The following is a 26,239-nucleotide window of genomic DNA, read 5'->3' as shown; positions in this document are numbered from 1 at the left end:
GGGTACCAGTGCCACAGGTGGAGGATTAGCCTGGTAAGCCACGGCGTTGGCCTGAGGCCTTTTCTACAATTTCCTTCTGTTTTCCTCCCATTTGCCACTATGTAAAGTTTTCAAGGTAGGAGGAGTAAGTAGAAAGTACATAAATGTTTTTTCTTTCCGTGTGAGAGTGGTGCTGCCAGCCTACTCTCAGGACAGTATGCTGAGAGACAGGGATCTCTGTCTGCGGATCCATTCCCCAGTTCTCTCAAGGCTGAAGCCAGGAATCTGGAGCCTAATCTGGGTGTCCATGTGGGTAACAGGGACCAAATACTGGAGCTGTCATCTGCTGCCTCCCAGGGTGAGCTGGAATGGGAAGCAGTGCCAGAGTTTGAGGCCAGCCATTCCTTGAGATCTTGAGATGCCAAGTAGGGCCAAATGCCCACCCCACAGTATGTATTTTGTGTGTTTTTGGTACAGTAAAAATGTATATTCAGCTTGCTTTAATGTTTTCCCTGAACGTATATTTTGTCAGTTTTTTTTTTTTTTTTTTTTTTTTTTTTTTTTTTAAGATTTATTTGAGAGACAGTGTTACAGAGAGAGGGAGAGAAAGACAGAGAGAGAGAGAGAAGTCTTCTATCTACTGGTTCACCACCCAAATGGCCGCAATGGCCAGGGCTGGGCTAGGCTGAAGCTGGAAGCCTGGAACTTCTTCCAGGTCTCCCACATGGGCGCAGGGGCCCAAGCACCTGGGCCTCCTCCGCTGCTCTGGAGGCCATCAGCAGCGAGCTGGATTGCAAGAACAGCCAGATTAAACTGGCGCCCGTGGGGGATGGTGGCACCGCAGGCTGAGGCTTAACCTCCTATGCCACAATGCCAGCCCCTTGTCATAGAGGTTTTGAGAAATGCTATTCTGTGCAGTAATCACTAGCTATGTATAGATAATTAAATTTAAATTGTTTAAAATTAAGCACTTTATTTTTAATTTTTCAATGTTTAGTGCTATTCACTTATTTAACATTTATTTATTTGAAAGAGAGAGAGAGAGAGAAGCAGAGGGAGACAGAGACAGATGGAGAGACAAGAGTCAGAGCTCTTTCATCCTCTAGTTCACTTCCCAGACGTCCACAACGGCTAGGACTGAACCAGACCGAAGCTAGGAGTTGTTAGCTCAGTGCAGGTTTCCCACGTGGCTGCTGGGGACCCTGGTACTTGAGCCCGCATCTGCCGCTTCTCAGAGTGCACACTGGCAGCAAGATAGAGCGGGTGGCAGAGCTGGGCCTTGAGCTCAGGCTCTCCTACGGAGCAAGCAGGCATCCCAAGCAGCATCTCAGTTACTACACCAAATGCCTGCTTCTACGTCCAGGTTACATTTTGGTTTCTTTGTTGTGCTTCCAGCATTTCCAGGGCCAGTAGCACCATGTGGGTTTTAGTTACCATACTGACACACATGTAGAACGTTTCCTTTGCTACAGGAAGTTCTTTTGGACAGTACTTTTTTAAGGTGTAGTTTGATATGGAATCAATTATGTTCTTTGTTTAAATTAACTGGCCTATGTGCCTATGTGGGGTTTTTGTTTTACTCTGTATTCTGCCCCTTCCCCCCAGTTTATCTATTTTAGAGGCAGGGTGGGGGGAAGTGAGCCTGCAAGCTTGCATCCACTGATTCATTCCTACAATGCTCCTAGGCAGGAAGCTGAAGCCAGGAGCTGGGTACACAATCCAGGTCTCTCTTTGATGTCAGAAAACCCATTACTTGAGCCATCACTGCTGCCTCCTAGGGTCTGCATTGGCAGGAAGCTGGGATCAGAAGCAGAGTTATGCATTAAACCCCAGTGCTCTGATGTGGGCTGTCAGGATCCTAACTTATCTTGACTGCTAGACCAAATGCCCATCTCCACTGTGTAATCTTCTCAAATCTTTGTAGAGCAGGTTTTCAAATGGAGCTAAAAAGAAAAGCTGTTTAAATATAGAACTGTATCAGTACTTAGTAAGATACTTTAATGTGAGTTTATTTTTATCATAAGCATAATTGAAAATGAACATGAATTCATCTGTTTTTGCTGTATATTTGAAGGGTCATACTCTATTTTAATTAAGACATTTTCTTATTTTTATTTGAAAGGCAGAGAGACAGTGAGAGATCTTCTGCCTGTTGTTTACTCCCCAAATGCCTGCCACATCTGAGTCTGGGCTGGGCCACGGCCTGGCGCCCAGAACTTAATCTGGGTTTCCCATGGGTTAGCAGGGACCCGAGTACTTGAGGCTTCGTCTGCTGCCTTCCTGGGTGCCTGTTAGCAGGAAGTTGTAATTGGAAGCAGAGCTGGGACTTAAACCCAGGCACTTGGCTGTGGAATGTAGGTGTCCCAAGTGACTTCTTTTTTAAAAAAAATTATTTATTTGAAAGGCAGTTAGAGAGAGAGAGAGAGAGAGAAGAGAGAGAGAGAGAGAGAGCGCGTGCGATATCCCCCGTCTGCTGGTTCACTCCCCAAATGATTGTAATGACTGGAGGTGGGCCACACTGAAGCCAAGAGCCAAGATCTTCTCCTGGGTCTCCTTCTGGGGTATGGAGGCCTAAGCAGTTGGGCCATTTTCTGTTTCTTTCCCAGGTGTATTAGCAGGGAGCTGGATCAGAAGTGGAGCAGCTGGGAATTGAACTTGCACACACTGGGATGCTGGTGCTGCAGGCCAGCTGTACCACGTCACCAACTCCCCAAGTGACTTCTTAAAACTGCTGTGTCAACTGCCTGTCTTTGCCGTGCTCTTTAGATGGATTTTTTAAAAAGATTTATTTATTTATTTGAAAGAATTACAGAAAGAGAGAGATAGTTAGAGAAAGTCTTCAATTCACTGGTTCACTCCCCAGATGACTGCAACAGCTGGAACTGTGCTGATTTGAAGCCAGGAGCCAGGAGCTCCTTCTGGGTCTCCCATGTGGGTGCAGGGGCCCAAGGACTTGGGCCGTACTCTACTGCTTTCCCAGGCCATAGCAGAGAGCTGGATGGGAAGTAGAGCAGCTGGGACTTGAACCGGTGCCCATATGGGATGTGGGCACTGGAGGTGGTGGCTTTACCCCACTATGCCACAGAGCCGGCTCCCAGATGGATTTTTAAAAAGTGCTCTTGGGTAGCTAGTGGAACAAAAGAAAAGAGAGTATAAAGGGGATATTGGCCCAACATGTATGTCACCCTGGTATTCCAGATAATACTGGGAGGGGCATATAGGATTAACTTACCTTTAGTACAAGGCTCTTTGAACTAACCAATGCTCCATTGCTAATAGCTGAATGTGGAAAAGTTTAAATTACATTTAATTTAGTTAGCTATTGGGGGTTGTGGTAAGTTTTTAAATATATGCTTAAAGTATGACTCTTGAGGTGACTTTATCCACCCTTAGTTGTTTATGTAATTTCTGTTAAGTATTTAGTTTTTCATGTTAGCAACATGTAATCTAGATCTGTTTAACTTATTTGTTCCTTCCCAGTTAGATTGGTGAATGAGAAAAAAGTTCTTTACAGTGATCACAAAATTATAACCCAGTGTTTTTAAAGCAATATACTCTCTCCTTAAAATACATCTGTGTGGGACTGGCACCGTGGCTCACTTGGTTAATCCTCCGCCTGTGGCCTCAGCATCCCATATGGGTACTGGGTTCTAGTCCCGGTTGCTCCTCTTCCAGTCCAGCTCTCTGCTGTGGCCCGGGAGTGCAGTGGATGATGGCCCAAGTGCTTGGGCCCTGCACCCGCATGGGAGACCAGGAGGAAGCACCTGGCTCCTGGCTTCGGATTGGCGTAGCTCTGGCTGTAGCGGCCATTTAGAGGGTGAACCAACGGAAGGAAGACCTTTCTCTCTGTCTCTCTCTCTCACTGTCTAACTCTATCTGTCAAATAAATAGATTAAAAGATATGCAAAAAAATACATCTGTGATTGCGGTCAGCGTTGTGGTATAGTGTGTAAAAACTGCTTCCTGTGATGCTGGCATCCCATGTGGGTGCCAGTTCGTATCGCAGCTGCTGCACTTCTGATATAGCTCCCTTCTGATGATTTGGGAAAAGCAGCAGAAGATGGTCCAAGAACTTGGGCTGCTGCCACCCATGATGGAGACCCAGATGAAGCTCTTGGCTCCTGGCTCTGGCTTGGCTCAGCACTGGCTCTTGCAGACATCTTGGTAGTGAACTAGTGAATGAAAGATCTTGCTGTCTCTTTTTGTCTCTCCCTCCCTCTCTGTAACTCTGACTTTCAAATAAATAAATAAATAAATATTTAAAAAATATGATGATAAATTAATGTTAACAATTAAAAAAGATGTCTCTTAATGCTGAACTCAACTTTTGTTTAAGTATACTTGTGTATTTTTATCTTGATGTATTGAGCTTTTTGGCTATAAAAATGCATACAGCTTGATAAAATCAAAATGTTGCCAATATTGTTTCTACTTTGTTCCCAACAAAATCATGCATGCAGCTACCCTAAGGTGCTCTGTGAAGCCACGTCTAGGATTGCTCAGTTCTGATAAGCAGCTGTCTGATCAGTCATTAACTCTCCATACACTTTTTCCTTTTTCCAGGAAGACTCGGAAAGGGCCAGGTTTTCCCACCGGTCCAGTCATCATCGTCCTTCTCTGGTTTGTAGTAACTTGTAAAATGTCCATAATGCTCTTTCTCACTAGCTTAATGTGATCATTCATGAACTCTTACTGTTTGTTTTTCTTTTTATCAGAAAGTTGAGGATGCGTTGTCCCTTCGGAGTCTTGGCAGTCACAGGGTTGGTATCTGAAGTTGTTTATACCGTAGTAGCAGTGGGTGAGCTTTCGTCAGCATCAGCAATCGCCTCAACAGTCTGGCAGTGTTCATTATTCCTTGTCTTTAAAAAAAATGTAGAAAATAGCAGAGTTCTTTGATTGAAAAGTGAGGCTTTCATTCAAATTATTGCTGTAAATAAATTCTCAGATCATGAATATTTTAGTCTATCCTGTCTATTCTCTTTTTCTGTAGAAGGACATTGATTTTGGAAAAGTATCACAAAATAATACAATTAATTATATAGAATAACATCTGCTTAGTTCTAACTCTCAGGTTTTTCCTACTTTAATATCTTAAATACAGTTTATTAAATGGGAAATAGTTTTGAGGCTTGGGTGACTAATTACAGTTTCATTATATGGAAAAATTGAACTGTTGACTTGAAAAGTGCTCTGCTTATCATGCTTTGCCATCTTGCTGAACACTTCCTACCTATTTAGCATAGACTGTAATAAATCAAGGTTAATTAGAAATTGCTTCTTAAAATAAGGCTGGCTTATTGCGCTGAGACCCTGCTTGCTCTCCTTCCTGTTAGAGATTTATGCTCTAAACCTCAAGGCAATGCTTTTAATTTGCATAGTGATCCATCTGGGCTTTTCATTAGTAAAATAATCTTTCAGGTAAGGTCTTATGTGTTAATTTTCCCCAATTCTGTTTGTCTTCCCACATTATATAATATATATAAAAAGAATATGGTGTAATAAACGTAGCTTGTTCTGACTTACTAGTTATTGACACATTTATAATCATAGACAATCTTTCACACTGGTTATTTTTATTATGATGAATGTGATCTGTGTTTTTAGAGTAAGTTAGTTAATTAGTTTTTTTTTTTAAAGCCCTAGCAACCTGCTTCCTAGGGAGGCAGTTTCTTTCTTTCTTTCTTTCTTTCTTTTTTTTTTTTTTTTTTAGATTTATTTTGTATATTTGAAAGACAGAGTTACATAGAGAGGTAGAGCCAGAGAGAGAGAGGTCTTCCATCTACTGGTTCACTCCCCAGATGGCTGCAATGACCAGAGTTGAGCTGATCCGAAACCAGGAGCCAGGAGCCTCCTCCACGTCTGACATGTGGGTGCAGGGGCCCAAGCAGCTGGGCCATCCTCCACTGCTTTCCCAGGCCATGGCAGAGAGGTGGACTGGAAGTGGAGCGGCCAGGACTTGAACTAGCACCCGACTGGGATGCTGGTGCTGCAGGCCGGGCCTTTAACCCACTGCGCCACAGCAAACTAGTGTTTGAATCATACGTATTTTAGTTATAAAGCCTTAGGTTTTTAAGAATAGTAGAATATTAATAAATCTTTATAGAAATCTAACATAATGAGCTTGAAAGTGATTTTGCAGGACAGAAACTTTATTTTTATAAATTTGTTATGTTTCTCCCTAGAGATGCTTTTTTTTTCCTCTTTAAATACTTTGAGAAGATTTCTAAAGTAAGAGAATTAGTCAACAAGCACTTCAAAGTTGAGTGGCTCCAGACTGTGAAAATGATTGCTACCCCTCCCCTTCTCTTTTTAATGTATGCACTTTTTTCTTTGCTTTCCTTCTGTGGTTCAGAATGTGAATTTTCACATAGTTGTTATCAAGCAAGTTATTTGTAAGTTGCTATATAACCCTAGGAAATTTGATTATGTTAGTTTATAAGTTAAAGTTAAAGCAACCTAAGTTTGACTTAATTTAGGGCCTTTAAAACAAATCCGCAAACAAAGAAGAAAGATGTAATTAAACTGTAAGGAATTACTTATCTGGAATATCTCTAAGGTAATGAGATTGTTTTTCTTCTTTATGGGAATTGTAGCACTTATAACTTTCCATGATTTCAGTATGATAATTATGGAAATTTGCTATTATGGGATGAAGTAAAGTTCCCAATATTTTAAAAAGTCAACATGTGAATTTGAAGTGTAATAAAAGTTTCATATCCTATAGAAGACTATCACTTTTTCTGTGAGTGTACATGTTAAATGCTCTGTTTTATTCAATAATTTTTTTTCTTTTTCTTTTTTTTAAATTTAATTTTATTTATTTATTTATTTTTTGACAGGCAGAGTGGACAGTGAGAGAGAGAGAGACAGAGAGAAAGTTCTTCCTTTGCCGTTGGTTTACCCTCCAATGGCCGCCGCCACCGCCGCAGGCGCAATGTGGCCAGTGCACCACGCTGATCCTAAGTAGGAGCCAGGTGCTTCTCCTGGTCTCCCATGGGGTGCAGGGCCCAAGCACTTGGGCCATCCTCCACTGCACTCCCAGGCCACAGCAGAGAGCTGGCCTGGAAGAGGGGCAACCGGGACAGAATCCGGCGCCCTGACCGGGACTAGATCCCGGTGTGCCGGCGCCGCAGGTGGAGGATTAGCCTAGTGAGCCACGGCGCCGGCCTCTACATTATATTTTGAAAAGGGAAATTAAAACAGGTTGATTGCAGTTCAGCTCGTTCAGTCCCATGTTTGAAAGAAAAATGAGCAGTTTTAAGTATACATACACTTTAGCATTAACTTATACTAGGAAGAGTAGGAAGAAGGACATTTTGTAATTCAAATATAATGGCTTTTTTTTTAAGATTTATTTTATTTATATGAAAGACAGAGTTACAGAGAGAGAGGTAGAGCCAGAGAGAGAGAGGTCTTCCATTCCATTGGTTCACTACCCAAATGACCACAATGGCCAGAGCTGAGCTGATCTGAAACCAGGAGACATGAGCTTCTTCCAGGTCTCTCACGTGGGTACAGGGACCCAAGGACTTGGGCCATCTACAGAGACAGATACCTCCCATTTGCTGATTTACTTTCCACATGCCTGCAACAGCCAGGGTTGCTGGGACAGTCCAAAACCAGGAGCTCAGAGGTCCATTTGGGTCTCCCCTGTGGGGAACAGGGTCCTGAGCACTTGAGCCATCATTTCCTGTCTGCATTAGCATATAGGTGGAATGGCTGGGACTTGAATGGCTACTTAGATCTGGAATGTGGATGTCCCAGGTGGCAGCTTCACTCCTTGCACCACAGCACTTGCCATAACATAATAGCTTTACTATTTAGTATTTTAAAATATTATTGGATTTTTAATAACTGTAGGCTTTATTTCCCCCCTCTTTGTATTTTTGAATTTGGAAATGCAATCAACTTTGACCAGTATGGTCACCTCAAGGACAGATCATCAAGACTTTCATCATTAGTATGTAGTACATGGCTTTGTGTTGCATATGGGGTTTTATTTTATAATCATTTGTTGGTGTTAGTCATAGATTGTAAATAAATTGTACAGCTTTGTTATGATCTTCTGGGGAATATGTGTGATTAACAAAGCAAAAACTTATTTTGTGATTGTGATATAATTTTTTATTGGAATAGTAATTTTCTCTTAGAGTTTCAAGATGAAATGGAAATGATTTGCATCCTCATTTAGAACTAAAGATTGGTGGTGATAACTGATCTCAAAGCGAGGAACCACTCACCTCACACGGACTCATTGCCCTAGAAAGCATGTTTCTAACAGTGCTTTTTATTTTTTTTAAAGATTTATTTATTTTTTTGAATGGCAGAGTTACCAAGAAGCAGAGGCAGAGAGAGAGGTCTTCCATCTGCTGGGTCACTCCCCAAATAGCTGCAACAGCCAGAGTTGAACTGATCCCAAGCCAGGAGCCTGGGCCATCTTCCACTGCTTTCCCAGGCCATAACAGAGAGCTCGATTGGAAATGGAGAAGCTGGGACTTGAACCAGCACTCATATGGGATGCTGGCACTGCAGGCAGCGGCTTTACCCAGTACACCACAGTGCTGGCCCCAGTGTTTGTTTAAGTTTTTATTTTATTTGAAAAGGGAAGAGAGTGAGAGAAAGGAAGGAAAGGGAAAGGAAAGGAAGGAAGAGGAAAGAAAGGAGGGAGATGGTATTTTCCATTTGCTGATTGACTCCCAGGGCTGGGCCAGGTGGAAGCCAGGAGCCCAGGTCTCCCACATGATATCAGAAGTCTAAGCACTTGAGCTATCATTCCCTATCTTCCACAATGCATTAGCAGTAAGTCAGATCAGAAGCAGAGGAACCAGGACTCAAACTGCCTCTCCAATATGGGAAGTGGGTGTCCCAACAGCAGCTTACCCCGCTTTGGAGCAGTGCCAGCCCCTCCAACAGCGTGTTGATACAGGCCCAGTTGTGTTTCATTTTGTATGTCACAAGCTAGCAGGTGTGAAGTTGCCATACAGAAAACATCCAGTAGTGATAGACAGTGCCTGAAATGTTTAGTCCAAGTGTTTTGGTTTAGCTTGGTTTCTTTTTATGGTATTTCACATTAGCCAAGCAAGTAAAGATGTAGCTTGTTTTTCTTTGGACGATGTTATGTGAATAGGCTGCTTGAGTTTCTAGACCAGGGGAGTGTGGATATCTCTTAAAATGTTTGCAGTAATGTATAAAAAAGATGCCTATTCAAAAATAGAAAACTGAGTTTATAGTCATTGATTTGGACTGTATCATGGGAGAAGATTTGCTTAGAGTAGAACCGTCTGTTGCCTTTGGCTCTAAAAAGGTATGGTATTTATAGCTGGACTCCCTTGTTTCAGGAGAGCAAGTCATGCTCCTGACCTCCGAGGGCCTTGCACAGGATGACCATTTAGTAACACTGCTGCAGTGTTGGGTCCTCCATTCTGTGTTGACAGGTCTCCCCCGAGCACCACTCACTGGGTTAAGAGTATTGTCTGGGGAAGTGCAACGTCATGTTCTTTATTTGGTCACTTCTGTTTTGATTGAGCCAAAGGATTGCTTGTTAGCCTTTGGGTAAGGAATATTATGAAAGAAGGTAGACTGTCATCTTCATAAAGATGATAGACTCAAATGAGTTGTGGGGTGAAGGTCCCTACAGATCTCTTGCCTGGTTTAAGTCCTGATCAGTTTTTGTTTCCTGGGCACAGGGGAGAGACAGGATTGCAGATGTGTGGGGAGGCCCTGTACCTTAGCCGTTCACATGCAGCGGATCGTCCACTAACAGATGGGAAGCAGATTGCATGCAGCCTGGCCTACACTTCGTATAGACCTTTGTGTGTGTGATTTTATGATGCTTCATTTTTAAAACTTTATTATGTGTTAATTAAAGTTAAATATTTACTTCCAGAATCATTCTTACAGTCCCTCTTATGGAACGAAGAAGAGGTCATCTGGTTCTCATAAGGACCCACTGGTTAGTTTTCTTGTGTCATCTTAGGGAATTTAAGAATTGTGACTGCTTTGGTGTGCTCCTAAGGCATTATGGAAATTTCATAATGGACTGAAACACAACTTATTAGAACTTCATTTACATTTTTTTAATTTTCAGGAGTTAGTATCAAATTAGCGTATGCTTAGTACTCTAGGAGCTACAGTTAGTAAAGTAGTACAAGAAGCTCATTGACAAGGTATTTTCATTTATCAGTTATCTTTTGGAATATGCCTTAAGGATAGGTTTAGTGAGCTTTGCATCCTTATTTTAGAAATTTGAATTGGTTTGGCTGTAGTGTTATGGGCAGTACCAAACTCAAAAAAATAAGTTTTTGTTTGCTTTTTTTTTTTTTTTTTTTTTTTTTTTAAGATTTACTTATTTGAAGGTCAGTTACACAGAAAGAGCTTTGATTTGCTGGTTTAGTCCCCAGACGGCTGCAATGGCTGGGCCAGGGTGAAGTCAGGAGCTTCATCCTGGTCTCCTATGTGGGTGGCAGGGACCCATTTTCTGCTGCTTTTCCCAGGCCTTTAGCAGGGAGCTAGATCAGAAGTGGAGCAGCCATATAGCAACCCTATATGGGATGCCAGCTTTGCAAGTAGAGACTTTACCCATAATGCCACAATGCTGACCCCATAAGTTTTCTTTCTTTCTTCTTCTTTTTTTTTTTTTTTTTTTTTTTTTAATTTGTTTTATTTATTTGAAAGGCTAAGTTACAGAGAGAGGGAAGACACACGGAGAGATCTTCCATCTGCTAGTTCATTCCCAAGATGGCCACATCAGCCAGGGCTTGGGCCAGCCTGAAGCCAGGGGTCAGGAGGTTTATCTGGATTTCCCATGTTGGGGCAGGGGCCCACGCACCTGGGCCATTTGCTGCTGTTTTCCCAGACGTGTCAGCAGGAAGCTGGATCAGAAGTAGAGCAGCTGGGACTGGAACCAGATGCAGGGTTCTAGGTGGCATTTTTACCCGCAATACCACAAAGTAGCTGCAAGTTTTTTCTCAAAGTTTGTTCATTCGGCATTTGGAATGTTGCCGTTGATTTCTCTTCCACCACACTTGGAATACATTTTTTGGGTAGAAACAATAAAGTATGTGGGGCCAGTGCTGTGGTACAGCTAGTAATGCTGCTGCCTGCAGCGCCGGTTTCCCATTCGGGCACAGGCTGAGTCCTTGCTGCTCTACTTCCAGTCCAACTCCTACTGATGCACCAGGGAAAAGCAGTGGAAGATGGCGCAAGTCCTTGGGCCCCTGCACTCACGTGGGAGACCTGGGAGAAGCTCCAGGCTCCTGACATCAGACCGGTCCAGCTTCAGCCATTGTGACCATATTGAGAGCGAACCAGTGGGTGCAAGATCTCTCTTCCTCTGGTAACTGTCTTTCAAATTAATTAATTAATTAAAAAAAAAAACCATAAAGTATGTAATAATTGAATTCCCATGCTAGCGTGATGAAAAGTCTTTAATTAAACCGTAGAACTAATATGCTGTCTATTCTAGCCACCTGGCTATCCAACATTTCCATGGGGATGGGATGTCTCTAGGAAGCCCACTTTGGGTGCTAGGAACACCAGTTTCCTGTTAGGCTGTGACAGTACTGGCAAAGGAAATACAGTCCCAAGCTCCCTGCTAATTCGCTGTTTCAGTGGTTTGGGTCAGGAGAGGATTGGGAGACTTTGGAATGCATTGGAGGGGCCGTAGCAGGAGGCCTTGGAGTATTGGGTGTTGGGTACTCTGGAGGGAGGGAGAGAGTCTGGCTCTTAGCTGAGGGGGTGGGTGGGTAATGATGCAGGAAGGCAGGAATGAGGTGGGAGCAGGGTTGCCCTTGACTTTAGTGTCCACAGCTGAGAAGGGGTAAATCAGGGGTGGCCTCCTTTTGCTTAACCTGCATATAAAATTTGGCTAGAGAAGCTGCTAAGGGAATTTTATAGATTTTCCTCCCTCAAGTCACTCCTTTTTCCAAGTTTTACTTGTTTCGTGTAGTCTGTTGAAAATGCTTCATACCAGACTGTGTAGCATGCATTTTCTCCTTTGATAATTGAATTTGATCAATTTATTTTGGCAAGTGATGGAGCTAAGAAACATTTGAAAGCAAATGATTCTTTAATCATTTCTGTGGTTTTCCAAAAAAGATTATAAAAGTAGTAATTACTCAGTTGTCCAGATTTTTCTAGGGCATTTTAAAGTATGACATGAGAATAAATCTCTTATTTCCATTCCAGTTTATCTGAGAGTTAACTATCTTGTTTTTATTGAAATTTTCTTTTTCATTTACTTTTTTTGGGAGACAGAAAAACAGACACAGATAGAGCAGGGGCTTCCGTCTGCTGGCTCACTCTCTGAACACCCACAATGGCGGGAGCTGGGCCAGGTCCAGGGCCAAAACTGGGAGCCAGGATTACCATCCAGGTCTTGTATGCGGGTGGGAGGAGTCAGGTTACTGTCTCTGAGGGTCTGCATTAGCAGGAAGCTGGAGTTAGGAGCCAGGGCGCAGACTCAAACTGGGATACTCAGGTGGGACGAGGGTATCTTAATCACCAGGCCAAATGCCTGCTCCTACTTTTTTTTAAAGATTTATTTATTTTTTTCAAAGGCAGAGTTAGAGCAGAGAGAGAGAGGCAAAGAGGTCCTCCATCCACTGATTCACTCCCCAAATGACTATGACGGCTGGAGCTGGGCCGATCTGAAGCCAGGAGCCAGGAGCTTCCTCTGGATCTTGCACAAGGGTGCAGGGGCCCAAGGACTTGGTCCATCTCCCACTGCTTTCCTAAGCCATAGCAGAGAGCTGGATTGGAGTGGAATAGCCGGGACTCAAACCAGTGTCCTTATGGGATGCCAACACGGCAGGAGGCAGCTTTACCCACTATACCACAGCATCTGCCCCCATTGTTGTAAAACTGTTTTTAAACAAAAAATAATTAGTAATGACTTGGTTTAAAAACAGCTTTCTAAAAAATACTTTAATTGATGTATTTTCATGTAACAGTGCTGTATCAAGACAGTGAAAGTGAAGATTGCTGGTGTTTTTATATAACCACTATGAGTAGTTATATCCTTGCATTCAACTTCATAAGAAATTGTCTTAGGTCCATGAGGATTCTCTGACAAGTATAACATCTTTCAAACAGTGAAGATGAAAGTGTATTGACTTACTAGATGATGACAATCTAATTGAATTGTACTCAAAAAATGATAGTGAAGAAAAGGGGATAGCATGGCAGTATGGCCAACTTGCTCAACAAAACTCAAGTCTTTCAAAGGACAGTATTTAAATTTTAATGCTGATTTTTTTGAGACTTAAAGTAATTTTTACTTCAAGTTAGTATGATATGGTGCTTTAAAGACTGTTTTGGAGGAGAAAGTTTTTTGCCTCTATGCTCAAACTTTTTGTATTTGTTTTAACCTAAGAAAAATGTGTTTAATTTTGCTTTTTACAGAGTGGCCTCTACTTTGACCAGAGAAACTATAGCAGTCTTAGACATAGCAAACCCACCTCTACCTACTACACTCGGGTTTGTCTAAAGTTCCTTGGCTTTGTGTGTTTTATCTACTTTTAACACATTTCTAATCCCTCGTTTTGCATTTTTACTAGTGATATCTAATCTGTGAGTGTGTACATATTAGTTTTGCAACTGAATTCACATAGTCTGAGTGTGTCTTTAAACAGTGGCAACCACCAAATCACCACGTTGGAATGAGTATTGCTAGTATTCTCATTTTTTTAATGAACAGATTTCAGACATTCAGCAAGTTCAAAGAATTGTATAGTGAACATTACATGCCTACTAGTTATACAATTTATTGTATTTCCTTTATCACAGAATTATCTGTCCATCAATCCTCTCATTTTTTGATGCATTCCAGTGTAAGCTGGAGGCATCAGTATATTATAAGACTTTTTAAAGAGCTTACACGTGAGAGTCTACACATGGGATAAGAAGAATGTAATTCTTTCTTTTAGAATCTTGTTTTTTCAAGGCATTTCACACATTATTTAAAACACATTAAATGTGTAGCACATAATATATTTGAAATAATGTAGTTTACAAAACCTACACACACAACTGTAATACTCGTATTTTCCATGTCTGATTGAGTTGGCTGGAAAAACTGAAAATTGTATTCTCAGATGACATCAGGAAAAGATGAATCCCTTTTTTTTTTTTTTTTTTTAACAAAATGCTTTGTCCTTGTAGTACATGAATTCATTGTGACTGGTATGAATTATCTGATTAAATTAAGGCAACTTGTCCATAGCATGTTTTGAAATACAAATTTCTAATCTTTCTCCCTCCCTCTCCCTCTCTCTCCCTCCCTCTCCCTCCCTCTCCCTCCTTCTCCCTCTCTCTCCCTCCCTCTCCCTCTCCCTCTCCCTCCCTCTCCCTCTCTCTCTCTCTCTCACTCCCCCCCCCCCCAATCTATTTTAAGTGTTTGTAGCCTTAATTCATAGCTTATTTATCTGGTTCCCAACAACTGATTTGAGCCTGTTGGAGTCTGGGTTGAAATCATGGAAAATATCACAGGGACTTCTGGTGACTGGGTGTGGCCACCATTTGTCACATTCCTTGCCCCATGATTCTCTTTTCTTTAGTGTTTTCTTAGGTTGCTGTCCCAAACCTAATAACAATGTTCAAAGACCAGCAAGACATACATATGTTTATGAAAGGCTGTTCCAAGTATTGTTCTTGGCTGTTACCCCTTACAGGTGATATCAAAAAGGTTTCTAATGACTTGGGTTTTCCCAGCTTAATGTGTTTATAAACTCCCTTAAGCACTCAGGAATGCTAGTGAATTATTTGTATAAAATCATAAACTTAAGTATTCTGCTCTTGTGATGGTAAGACCGATTATTTGTTTTTGCTTATCTGTTTGTCTTTCTTTGCAGTCTTCTTCCCTGTGCAGTGACCCTCTGGCGACCTCTAAGAGTTATAGGGTTAGTACTTTCTAAGGAGTGTGTTGCCTTCAGAGCTACCAGTGGCTTTTCTTGGGGTTTAATAAAGTGTTTTTTTCATAGGCCTCCCTTCTTACAGATTCTGGTCTGCTGAGAAGTGCCAGTCTGGTTTGTATTTTCCTCTTCCAGTGTGTGCACTGCTAGTGGGCCACTGTTGTGCTAATTCTTTGGCTTAGCAGCTTAACTCCTAAACAGTCGAGGACACATGGCTTTACAGAATATGCTACCCGTGCTTCAAGTACAAAGCTTTAGGGCATTAAAAATAAGCATATTCTATGAAGGTGATGCTGGCTGTTGGTAGTTCTTACTTAGAATCATTTCCTATAGAGAAGATAGGTTTGCAGGGTTCTCCCACCCTCCCATCCATTGCCCATGGAAGGGATGCCATGTTTTTCTTTGGGACAGCTATGACTTTGGCCATGTTAATACTAGGGTCTGACTAGAAAAGCATAAGTAACAGTTCTGTGTAATGTAGGAGCTGTGAGTTGTTGCTTTCAAGCTGTTGTTTGTTGTGTTGTGGGCTGGGACACTGGGATCTTGTAACTCAGTTTTACTGTGACAGTGGGAAAAATGCTCTATATGAGTTTCCTTTTCTGCTCTATTTCCTCTTTTGAGAAAAATTCAAATGCTAGTTTTCCTGTTTCGTAACATGGTGGTGAAAGATTAATCAGTAGTTTTTGTAGTAATGATACGGACACAGCCAGTTATACATATAAATGAGGGTTACCACCTGCAGAGTCTTCACATTGGGAGAATGGACACTATACCATTCTTCAAAACTTTTTTTTGGGGACTGAATACTGCAAAAAGGTTGAGATGTTTTCAAAGTTACCTTGATGCTGAAAAGATAAATGGTATTTCTTTTGTTCTTTAGGCATCATTGTACGATGGTGGATTATATAACTCTTACGGTTCTCGAACTGTAAGTGAAAACAGGGAGGTGGTGAAGAGCAGGGAGGTGTGGCTGGGTGCAGTTTACTTAGGAAGGAGAGGTCATTTAAGCTGACCCGTAATTGCGTGATACGCTGTGGTGTCAGCACTCTCACACATGAGAAAGTGCCTGCTGCACGTCCTGGAGTAGGGTGAGGGGAGTTAGCAGAGAATTCTCTGGCTGCTCAGCGGTTCCTTCTGCAGGAGTTCTGGGCAGCCCTTTCTCTCTTCTGCCTCCTGCCGTGGGTGGTGGATGTTGAAGGTGGGTGTGAGGCGGAGTCGCAGGCTGGGCAGGACCCATTACCTTCATCCTGGGAAGTAGGCGAGTTAGCTCCAGGGTCACTGATGTAGACTCAGCAGACAAAGGAGCTGACCGTTGTAAAAACCTTTCCTTTTGGAAACCTTATAGCCCTCTGAATACAGTTATTACTCATCAAGAGCAAGTTCGGGCCGAAGCAGTCCTGCGGTGAGCTGTCTAGTCTCTGCATGCTTTGTAGAAACTTCTGGTTGTTTCATTAACTTGTACTCACAGTTCAGATATTGAGGTTAAGGTGTGCTTCACTCTCTCTTGCATGCATGAGCGTGTTCTCTCAGTATGCAAACATAAGCACTAGTTTGTCCTTATGCATGGCTTCTGTATGAATGTGATTTAGCACACAGTTTTTTCTTTCACAATTGAATTTGCTTGGTGTTGAGAATCAATACATAGACATTTAAAGTTGTACACGATTCTTAACGTACTTGCCAAAAAAACTAGGAAGCCATGTACTGTGATTCATTTTAAAAGTTAATCTACTGAGTTTACAGCTTCAAATTTGGAGGCATATTTTCCTTGAGAGATTATCAAACACCCCCATTTCCAAATGTTGAGTATAATTCCAACCATCTGACAGTCTAATATTATATATGCTACATATTTAAATATTCATTCTTTCATTGCACATTAATGGAATTATTTGGAAAATTGGAAGACTACAACCAATGAGGTTGTACAGTACACACAGTTCTCACAGGGTAAGGTAACCTGCAAACACTGAAACGAGTGTTTTTTTGTTTTGTTTTGTTTTGTTTTGTTTTGTTTTTTGTAGGGAATGATTTTACCAAACAAGATAGGAGTAGAAGTATTGAAAATGTATAAGACATTGAATCTACTACTGTGCCTCCAAACAGCTATATAGTATCCTTTGTATTATAGGTTATATAAACCTATTAAATGTTTAACTGATAACTAAGAGAGTCAAAGTTCAGTAACCCACTCTTTTCTGTTTTTACCACCCTTCTCCAGCAAACGATTTCATCTTTTAAAAACATTGCCCTTTAAATGGGACGAGGTGGGATTCTCCCTTTAATATTGTTTCTGGAGCTACTAAAACATACATTTACAAAGTGGATGATAAAAATATGCCTCTGCCTTGTTCAAGCAGGGAGACAGGTGATGTTCATCAGATGTGGCTCTTTTCTCCTCTGCTTCATCAGAAGCTGGACTCTCTTTGTTTTTATATATTTATTTTTGAAGATTTATTTATTTATTTGAAGGGCAGAGTCACAGAGAGGCAGAGTCAGAGAGAGAGAGGTCTTCCATCAGGTGGTTCACTCATCAAATGGCTGCAAAGGCTGGAGCTACGCCATTCTGAAGTCAGGATCCTCTTCCAGGTCCCCCATGTGGGTGCAGGGGCCCAAGCACTCGGGCCATCTTCCACTGCTTTCCCAGGCCATAGCAGAGAGCTGGATCGGAAGTGGAGCAGCCGGGACTCAAACGGACACCCAAATGGGATGCTGGCACTGCAGGTTGTTGGTTTACCCATTATGGCACAGTGCTGGCCTCTCTCCTTGTTTTTCATTTCTCTGGTTTTTTTTTTTTTTTTCCAGTCAAATCTTTAGTTTTTTGGCTAGCCACTTCAGCCTGATTTCCCTTGGCTTATCCTTCCCTGCTGCCTTTTTCAGCTTCCTTTACCCTTTTGCAGGAGAAGGCCTGCTCTGGGCTCTTCTTTCATGCCCTTCTGGCTGAGCGGACCTTCCTCGGGGACACTGGTGGCGAGGAAGGAAGCGTGCCAGGAGCCTGCAGGGTAGCTTTTGCGAAGCTGGGCTGCCTGCCTGCTGCACAGCTCTGCCCCTCGCATGTCCTTCCTTAAAGGAGTCTGGACCTGGTACCATTTCTCAATGGCACTTCTCAAGAATGCCACTCTGGTATTTAATAGAAAATCACATAGGGATATTTAAGGAGATAAAAGCTTGTTGACATAAGGGAGAATTTATCTGTAACTCATTCTGTAATAAAATTCCAGTTGGTAGTTCTTGGATCTGGTAGCATTTTTAATGTCCCAAGTGTGGTGACCCTCTGCAATCACAATATACTAATTACAATTAGTAATTTACAATTTACTTTTAAAAATTTGTATTTATTGGCCGGCGCTGTGGCTCACTAGGCTAATCCTCCGCCTTGCGGCGCCGGCACACCGGGTTCTAGTCCCGGTCGGGGTGCCGGATTCTGTCCCGGTTGCTCCTCTTCCAGGCCAGCTCTCTGCTGTGGCCTGGGAGTGCAGTGGAGGATGGCCCAAGTGCTTGGGCCCTGCACCCCATGGGAGACCAGGATAATTACCTGGCTCCTACCATCGGATCAGCACGGTGCGCCGGCTGCAGTGCGCCGGCCGCAGTGCGCCGGCCGCAGTGCGCCGGCCGCGGCGGCCATTGGAGGGTGAACCAACAGCAAAGGAAGACCTTTCTCTCTGTCTCTCTCTCTCACTGTCCACTCTGCCTGTCAAAAAATTAAAAAAATAAATAAATAAATAAAATTTAAAAAATTTGTATTTATCTATTTATTTGAGAGGCATTGACAGAGAGCTCTCACCCACTGGTTCACTCTCCAAATTCCCACAATTTGGGGCGGAGCCAGCCAAAGCTAGGAGGCAGGAACTCAAGGTGGGTCTCCTGTGGTAGTGCAGGGGCCCCCATGGGAGTGGCGGGGACGTTGGTGCTGGAGCCGTCACTGCTGCCTCCAGGTGCGTGTTCACAGGAAGCTGCAATCAAGAACAGAACCAGGACTTGGAACTCGGCACTCCAGTGTGGGGTGCTGGTGTCCACAGCAGTGTCTCAACTGCTAGGCTAAACACCTGTTCTTGCTAACGTGTGGGTGTATTTGTATTTATGTTTACATTTCAGATTTATTTATTTGAAAGGTAGAGTGTGAGAGCGAGGGAGATGTTCTTCTGTCTGCTGGTTCACTCCCCAAATGGCTTAAATGAGCAGGTCTGCACCAGGCAGAAGCTGAGAGCCTGGAACTCCATCCAGATCTCCTATGTGGGTGGCAGGGCCCCAAGCACTTGGGCCATCTTCACTGGTTTCCCAGGCATGTTAACAGGGAGCTGGATTGGAAGTAGAGCAGCAGTGACTCAAACCGGTATTCATTTGTGATGCTGGTGTCGAAGGCATGTATTTTCAGTCAAGTGTACAGTCTTGTTTTTGTGGGATGTCTTGGTCCTGCTTCCTTTGCGAGTTGAGTTCAGACTTACTATCTTAGTGATGCCAGAATGGTTTCTCAGTGATGTCAGAATGGGGATGCACTGCAGACGCTGAGAGGAGTTTTCTGCTGAAGAGGCGGGGAGAAGACTGCCCCCGTGGGGTGTTGTTAGACGCGTCTCCCCTGGCTGCACAGGGACGCATAAAGGAAGATCAGACGCGCCCCATCCCTGTTCTTCCTGGTAGAGAGTCTGTCTTCGACTTAGATTTTTTCACTTTGAAATATTCTTTATATTTCTCTCCCGTACTAAAACATTAAGTGTATTTACTGACCCCTGATAGAACCCTAAAGGGCCTGCAGGTTTAGAAAGCATGAAATCCTTACCTGGTTTTAGCTTTTTTGCTCATTTTGTCCTCTCCAATTTAACTGAAATACTAGATAAAGTTTGACTTTTACCTTGTATTTTTAAGTCTGCTTTTAAGGTTTGTGCTTTCTAGAAATATCTTGGTTTTGATTGACAATTCATCATGCCTTGTAATAGCATTTCTATTTAATGGTACAAAGTACATTTTGCCAGTTGTCCTGCTTATATGGAGTTGTGTGTGCTTCTCAAAACCTTTCGTTATGTATGATCACTGTAAGACCTTAGTGAAACCGCGTCTTTTTATTATCTACGTTAATATCTAGCTTACCGATGATGACGCCGTGAGCATCGTCTCTTCTGATCGTGCCAGTCATGGGCGAAGGGAAAGTGTGGTGAGCGTGGTTTGCATGCAGTCAAATAGCATGAGTTCTGAAACAACAGTGTGTGATCACATGAAATCTGTTAGAAAGTGAAAAATCACATTTTACAAAATGGGCATTTCCCTAAAATTTAGATGATTAATTTGCCTCATAAAATGTGTCCTTGAGAATACACACTTTCTGTGGGCTGTTCAAGTTATCATTAATAATTTGTCACATCTCTTGCTGAAAACTTTTCAGTTTTTAGTCTTTGTTGCGGTTTTATGTCCATTATGGGTTTGTGTGTACAGTTCACCACAAACAAGTCTTTTAAGCAAAATGAATGCTTTCACACTACACAGAACATGTGTCTATGGATTACAAATCATGTTGCTGTCAATTGCTTTCTTTACTAGTATGTTTAAGTTTAACCAATGTTTTTCTGTGTGTCAAATGTGTGTTTAACAGTACTAATGGCAAAACAAAGAGTTCTACTCTGAATTCTTTGACTAGGTAATAATTATAGAGCCATATTAGAGTACAAATGATATAATTTCAGGTTATTCTTTCTTGAAGCGAGAAATCCCAGAGAGCTGGTGATACATTTGTAATATTTAAGAAATTGGTTTGGAGGCCGGCGCCGCGGCTCACTAGGCTAATCCTCCGCCTAGCGGCGCCGGCACACCGGGTTCTAGTCCCGGTCGGGGCGCCGGATTCTGTCCCGGTTGCCCCTCTTCCAGGCCAGCCCTCTGCTGTGGCCAGGGAGTGCAGTGGAGGATGGCCCAGGTGCTTGGGCCCTGCACCCCATGGGAGACCAGGAAAAGCACCTAGCTTCTGGCTCCTGCCATCGGATCAGCGCGGTGCGCCGGCCGCAGCGCGCCGGCCGCGGCGGCCATTGGAGGGTGAACCAACGGCAAAGGAAGACCTTTCTCTCTGTCTCTCTCTCTCACTGTCCACTCTGCCTGTCAAAAAAAAAAAAAAAAAAAAAAAAAAAAAAAAAAAAAAAAAAAGAAATTGGTTTGGAAATTACACTGTTGAGGATGCTGTGTCAGCTTCAACTAGAATAAAGAGCCCTAAGAGGCTGTAATTCCTTTAGGAAAAATAGAAGGCCATTCCTGTGAGTCATGTTATGTGCAAGATTGTGAAACTACTGAAGTTTTCTTAAATGTAACATCAAATATTTATGAGATTTGTTACTACAAATCCGTTTATCTGTTTAAAGCAGGTGGGGTTCCTTAACAAACAAATGCCCATGGATAGTTTCAGTAGAAAGAATTAGCCAGAACACCTGAAAATGTCTTGGAACACTGTAGAGTGGAAAGGGCAGGGACTTGAAGCACTAAACAAGTCCTGATCTCGTGTCCGCTTCTGCCCACCAGTGTGCGTGGCAGTTGATTTGTAAAGAGGAAATGTTGGCTGTCTCTGTAGGTAGGCTGCATATATGGATTAAATGAATTTCTATATGGAAAACATCTGTCAAAACGGAAATGTAGGTCTCAATAAATGTTAGTGTGCATAAGTCCAAGTTGTGTTATTGTTTCTGTGAGTAGAAATACTGTTACTCGATTGTGTTAACCCTTAGCACATTGTCCTGCTTGTGAGCCTCTTTTGTCTCTGGGTGTGGACTTCTGAATTCTGCTCCTGTAGTGCAGGATTTTTAAGGCAAGGTGATGGGTCAGCTGATGAGTGGGGTAGGGAGTGTGCAGCTGTTTATTCAGTGACTGTTGATGTGGTGCCTGTTGTATTCAATGTGGTACCTGCTGAGTGCTAGAAATAATGGAGGAAACCAGACATCATATTCTCTACTTTGTGAACCTTACATCCCCGTGAAAGGGAAAGAAAGTAAGCTAGTAAGTACACGAACAGAATAAAAGAAGTCCCTGGGATAGTGAAGAGAGAGAGCAGGTGATGGGAGAGGGACGGTGGAGAGAGAGAGAGCAGGTGATGGAGAGGACGGTGGAGAGAGCGAGCAGGTGATGGAGAGGGACGGTGGAGAGAGAGAGATCAGGTGATGGAGAGGACGGTGGAGAGAGAGAGATCAGGTGATGGAGAGGACGGTGGAGAGAGAGAGAGCAGGTGATGGAGAGGACGGTGGAGAGAGAGAGAGCAGGTGATGGAGAGGACGGTGGAGAGAGAGAGAGCAGGTGATGGAGAGGATGGTGGAGAGAGAGAGAGAGCAGGTGATGGAGAGGACGGTGGAGAGAGAGAGAGAGAACAGGTGATGGAGAGGGACGGTGGAGAGAGAGAGAGCAGGTGATGGAGAGGATGGTGGAGAGAGAGAGAACAGGTGATGGAGAGGACGGTGGAGAGAGAGAGAGAGAACAGGTGATGGAGAGGACGGTGGAGAGAGAGAGAGAGAGCAGGTGATGGAGAGGACGGTGGAGAGAGAGAGAGAGAACAGGTGATGGAGAGGGACGGTGGAGAGAGAGAGATCAGGTGATGGAGAGGACGGTGGAGAGAGAGAGATCAGGTGATGGAGAGGACGGTGGAGAGAGAGAGAGCAGGTGATGGAGAGGACGGTGGAGAGAGAGAGAGCAGGTGATGGAGAGGACGGTGGAGAGAGAGAGAGCAGGTGATGGAGAGGATGGTGGAGAGAGAGAGAGAGCAGGTGATGGAGAGGACGGTGGAGAGAGAGAGAGAGAACAGGTGATGGAGAGGGACGGTGGAGAGAGAGAGAGCAGGTGATGGAGAGGATGGTGGAGAGAGAGAGAACAGGTGATGGAGAGGACGGTGGAGAGAGAGAGAGAGAACAGGTGATGGAGAGGACGGTGGAGAGAGAGAGAGAGAGCAGGTGATGGAGAGGACGGTGGAGAGAGAGAGAGAGAGCAGGTGATGGAGAGGACGGTGGAGAGAGAGAGAGCAGGTGATGGAGAGGATGGTGGAGAGAGAGAGAACAGGTGATGGAGAGGACGGTGGAGAGAGAGAGAACAGGTGATGGAGAGGACGGTGGAGAGAGAGAGAACAGGTGATGGAGAGGACGGTGGAGAGAGAGAGAGAGAACAGGTGATGGAGAGGGACGGTGGAGAGAGAGAGAGCAGGTGATGGAGAGGATGGTGGAGAGAGAGAGAGAGAGCAGGTGATGGAGAGGGACGGTGGAGAGAGAGAGAGCAGGTGATGGAGAGGACGGTGGAGAGAGAGAGAGCAGGTGATGGAGAGGATGGTGGAGAGAGAGAGAGCATGTGATGGAGAGGACGGTGGAGAGAGAGAGAGAGAGCAGGTGATGGAGAGGACGGTGGAGAGAGAGAGAGCAGGTGATGGAGAGGGACGGTGGAGAGAGAGAGAGCAGGTGATGGAGAGGATGGTGGAGAGAGAGAGAGAGAGAGCAGGTGATGGAGAGGATGGTGGAGAGAGAGAGAGAGAGCAGGTGATGGAGAGGGACGGTGGAGAGAGAGAGAGCAGGTGATGGAGAGGGACGGTGGAGAGAGAGAGAGCAGGTGATGGAGAGGACGGTGGAGAGAGAGAGAGAGAGCAGGTGATGGAGAGGGACGGTGGAGAGAGAGAGAGCAGGTGATGGAGAGGATGGTGGAGAGAGAGAGAGAGAGAACAGGTGATGGAGAGGACGGTGGAGAGAGAGAGAGCAGGTGATGGAGAGGACGGTGGAGAGAGAGAGAGCAGGTGATGGAGAGCATGGTGGAGAGAGAGAGAGAGAGAGCAGGTGATGGAGAGGACGGTGGAGAGAGAGAGCAGGTGATGGAGAGGATGGTGGAGAGAGAGAGAGCAGGTGATGGAGAGGACGGTGGAGAGAGAGAGCAGGTGATGGAGAGGACGGTGGAGAGAGAGAGAGAGCAGGTGATGGAGAGGACGGTGGAGAGAGAGAGAGCAGGTGATGGAGAGGATGGTGGAGAGAGAGAGAGCAGGTGATGGAGAGGATGGTGGAGAGAGAGAGAGCAGGTGATGGAGAGGACGGTGGAGAGAGAGAGCAGGTGATGGAGAGGATGGTGGAGAAAGAGAGAGAGAGCAGGTGATGGAGAGGACGGTGGAGAGAGAGAGCAGGTGTTGGAGAGGACGGTGGAGAGAGAGAGCAGGTGATGGAGAGGACGGTGGAGAGAGAGAGAGAGAACAGGTGATGGAGAGGGACGGTGGAGAGAGAGAGAGCAGGTGATGGAGAGGATGGTGGAGAGAGAGAGAACAGGTGATGGAGAGGACGGTGGAGAGAGAGAGAGAGAACAGGTGATGGAGAGGACGGTGGAGAGAGAGAGAGAGAGCAGGTGATGGAGAGGACGGTGGAGAGAGAGAGAGAGAGCAGGTGATGGAGAGGACGGTGGAGAGAGAGAGAGCAGGTGATGGAGAGGACGGTGGAGAGAGAGAGAGAGAGAACAGGTGATGGAGAGGACGGTGGAGAGAGAGAGAGCAGGTGATGGAGAGGACGGTGGAGAGAGAGAGCAGGTGATGGAGAGGACGGTGGAGAGAGAGAGAGAGAGAACAGGTGATGGAGAGGGACGGTGGACAGAGAGAGAGAGAGCAGGTGATGGAGAGGACGGTGGAGAGAGAGAGAGAGAGCAGGTGATGGAGAGGACGGTGGAGAGAGAGAGAGAGAGAACAGGTGATGGAGAGGGACGGTGGACAGAGAGAGAGAGAGCAGGTGATGGAGAGGACGGTGGAGAGAGAGAGAGAGAGCAGGTGATGGAGAGGATGGTGGAGAGAGAGAGAGCAGGTGATGGAGAGGATGGTGGAGAGAGAGAGAGCAGGTGATGGAGAGGATGGTGGAGAGAGAGAGAGCAGGTGATGGAGAGGATGGTGGAGAGAGAGCATGTGATGGGAGAGGGAACCTGGAAGCCCACTGATGTTGGGGGTGGGGGGGTGGCCTTTTGGATGGAGAGTCGCAGATGGCTTCTCTGGGGAAGCGACCTTTGAGCTGCCACCGAAATGTCAGGTGCCAGCTGCTTTCCAGACTCGTGCTGAAGCCCCAAGTACAAATAACTGGATGTGTTTGGGGAACCAGGAGCCAGTGTGGTTCCTTTCCTTCTTAGCTGTGCCTTGGGGAAATATGAAAAGGAGGATAGCCGGTGCCGCGGCTCACTAGGCTAATCCTCCGCCTGCGGTGCTGGCAACCCGGGTTCTAGTCCCCGTTGGGGTGCCGGATTCTGTCCCGGTTGCTCCTCTTCCAGTCCAGCTCTCTGCTGTGGCCTGGGAAGGCAGTGGAGGATGGCCCAAGTGCTTGGGTCCTGCACCCGCATGGGAGACCAGGAGGAAGTACCTGGCTCCTTGCAGCACGCTGGCTGTAGCGGCCATTTAGAGGGTGAACCAATGGAAAAAGGAAGACCTTTCTCTCTGTCTCTCTGTCTAACTCTGCCCCCCCCCCCAAAAAAAAAGGAGGTAATGTAGAAATGGGGCAGAAGACAATAATTCTGTGTTCCACGTGCATGTGCTTAACAGATTGTGTGAAATATGGTAAAGACTTTAGATAGATAGTATCTGGAAAACCCCTCTTGAGGGTTCCGTGTTTTTTTTTTTTTTTTTTTCTTTTTTTTTAAGATTTATTGATTTATTTGAAAAGCAGAGTTACAGAGAGGTAGAAGCAGAGAGAGAGAGACAGAGAGACACAGAAACAGAAAGGTCTTCCTTACTTTGGGCTTACTCCCCAGATGGCCATAGCAGCCATAGCTGAACTTACCCAAAGCCAGGAGCCAGGACTCCTTCCAGGTCTCCCACATGGGTGCAGGGGCCCAAGGACTTGGGCCATCCTCTGTTGCTTTCCCAGGCCATAGCAGAGAGCTGGATGGGAAGTGGAGCAGCTGGGACTCAAACCTGTGCCTGTATGGGATGCTGGCACTACAGGCAGTGGCTTTACCCACTATACCACAGTGCCGGCCCCCAGTGGATGTTTTAATTAACATGGGAGTTTGCAGGCCCTCAGACTCCCTAGCATGGAACTGTAGGTAAGATGAATAAGAGAGGTTATTTTGCGGAGCTGTGATTTTGTCTAAGAACTTCTTTTCTCTCTCCTTTTTTTTTTTTTTTGGGAGTAGGTTAATTGTATCAGTTTCCTCACTTCATTTCATGATACTTTACCCTCTCTAAAATTAAAAACCAACCTTTCCTTCATTGGCCAGTGTTCTGTTTCTTCTTAACTGAAAGCATCTGGTTTTTTCTGACTGAAAGGTGTCTACGGCCGATTATTTCAGTCGCTCCAATCGCAGGGGAAGTCTTGTCTCCGAGGCGGACGACGTCAGTATCCCAGATTTGGCCAGTGTGAGTGTACTGCATGGAGTGGATGTGCTGTCTGAGGCTTGTG

At 44.5% G+C, this 26,239-nt stretch overlaps 1 protein-coding gene across 50 annotated transcripts in view; it reads left to right on the top strand.

Annotated features, from left to right (window-relative positions):
• The window catches only part of LRRFIP2 (LRR binding FLII interacting protein 2), a 138,374-nt gene that overhangs the window by 60,003 nt on the left and 52,132 nt on the right, over positions 1 to 26,239 (top strand). For 11 of the 50 annotated variants that reach the window (XR_011388280.2, XR_011388279.2, XM_070072964.2 and 8 more), the window contains 12 exons: positions 4,543 to 4,599; positions 4,695 to 4,739; positions 7,898 to 7,939; positions 9,866 to 9,931; positions 13,381 to 13,455; positions 14,829 to 14,876; positions 14,958 to 15,002; positions 15,769 to 15,816; positions 16,234 to 16,290; positions 17,478 to 17,612; positions 19,969 to 20,037; positions 26,107 to 26,196. The exons of 6 other annotated variants lie outside the window; for them this stretch is intronic. Coding sequence is in view for 41 of the 44 variants with exons in the window: in XM_070072964.2 (XP_069929065.1) it covers positions 4,543 to 4,599; positions 4,695 to 4,739; positions 7,898 to 7,939; positions 9,866 to 9,931; positions 13,381 to 13,455; positions 14,829 to 14,876; positions 14,958 to 15,002; positions 15,769 to 15,816; positions 16,234 to 16,290; positions 17,478 to 17,612; positions 19,969 to 20,037; positions 26,107 to 26,196 (777 nt within the window). In the remaining 3 variants the exon portion in view is untranslated. The remainder of the gene's footprint in view (positions 1 to 4,542; positions 4,600 to 4,694; positions 4,740 to 7,897; positions 7,940 to 9,865; positions 9,932 to 13,380; positions 13,456 to 14,828; positions 14,877 to 14,957; positions 15,003 to 15,768; positions 15,817 to 16,233; positions 16,291 to 17,477; positions 17,613 to 19,968; positions 20,038 to 26,106; positions 26,197 to 26,239) is intronic. 33 more of the 50 variants (XR_016232942.1, XM_089331315.1, XM_089331316.1 and 30 more) reach the window with 16 other exon arrangements.

The sequence above is a fragment of the Oryctolagus cuniculus genome, chromosome 4 (assembly GCF_051225735.1).
Source record: "Oryctolagus cuniculus isolate XC-2025 breed Fujian yellow rabbit chromosome 4, ASM5122573v1, whole genome shotgun sequence".
In the NCBI taxonomy this organism is placed as follows: Eukaryota; Metazoa; Chordata; class Mammalia; order Lagomorpha; family Leporidae; genus Oryctolagus; species Oryctolagus cuniculus.
Note: the sequence above shows the minus strand (reverse complement) of the source record. Positions and strands in the feature narration are given on the sequence as shown.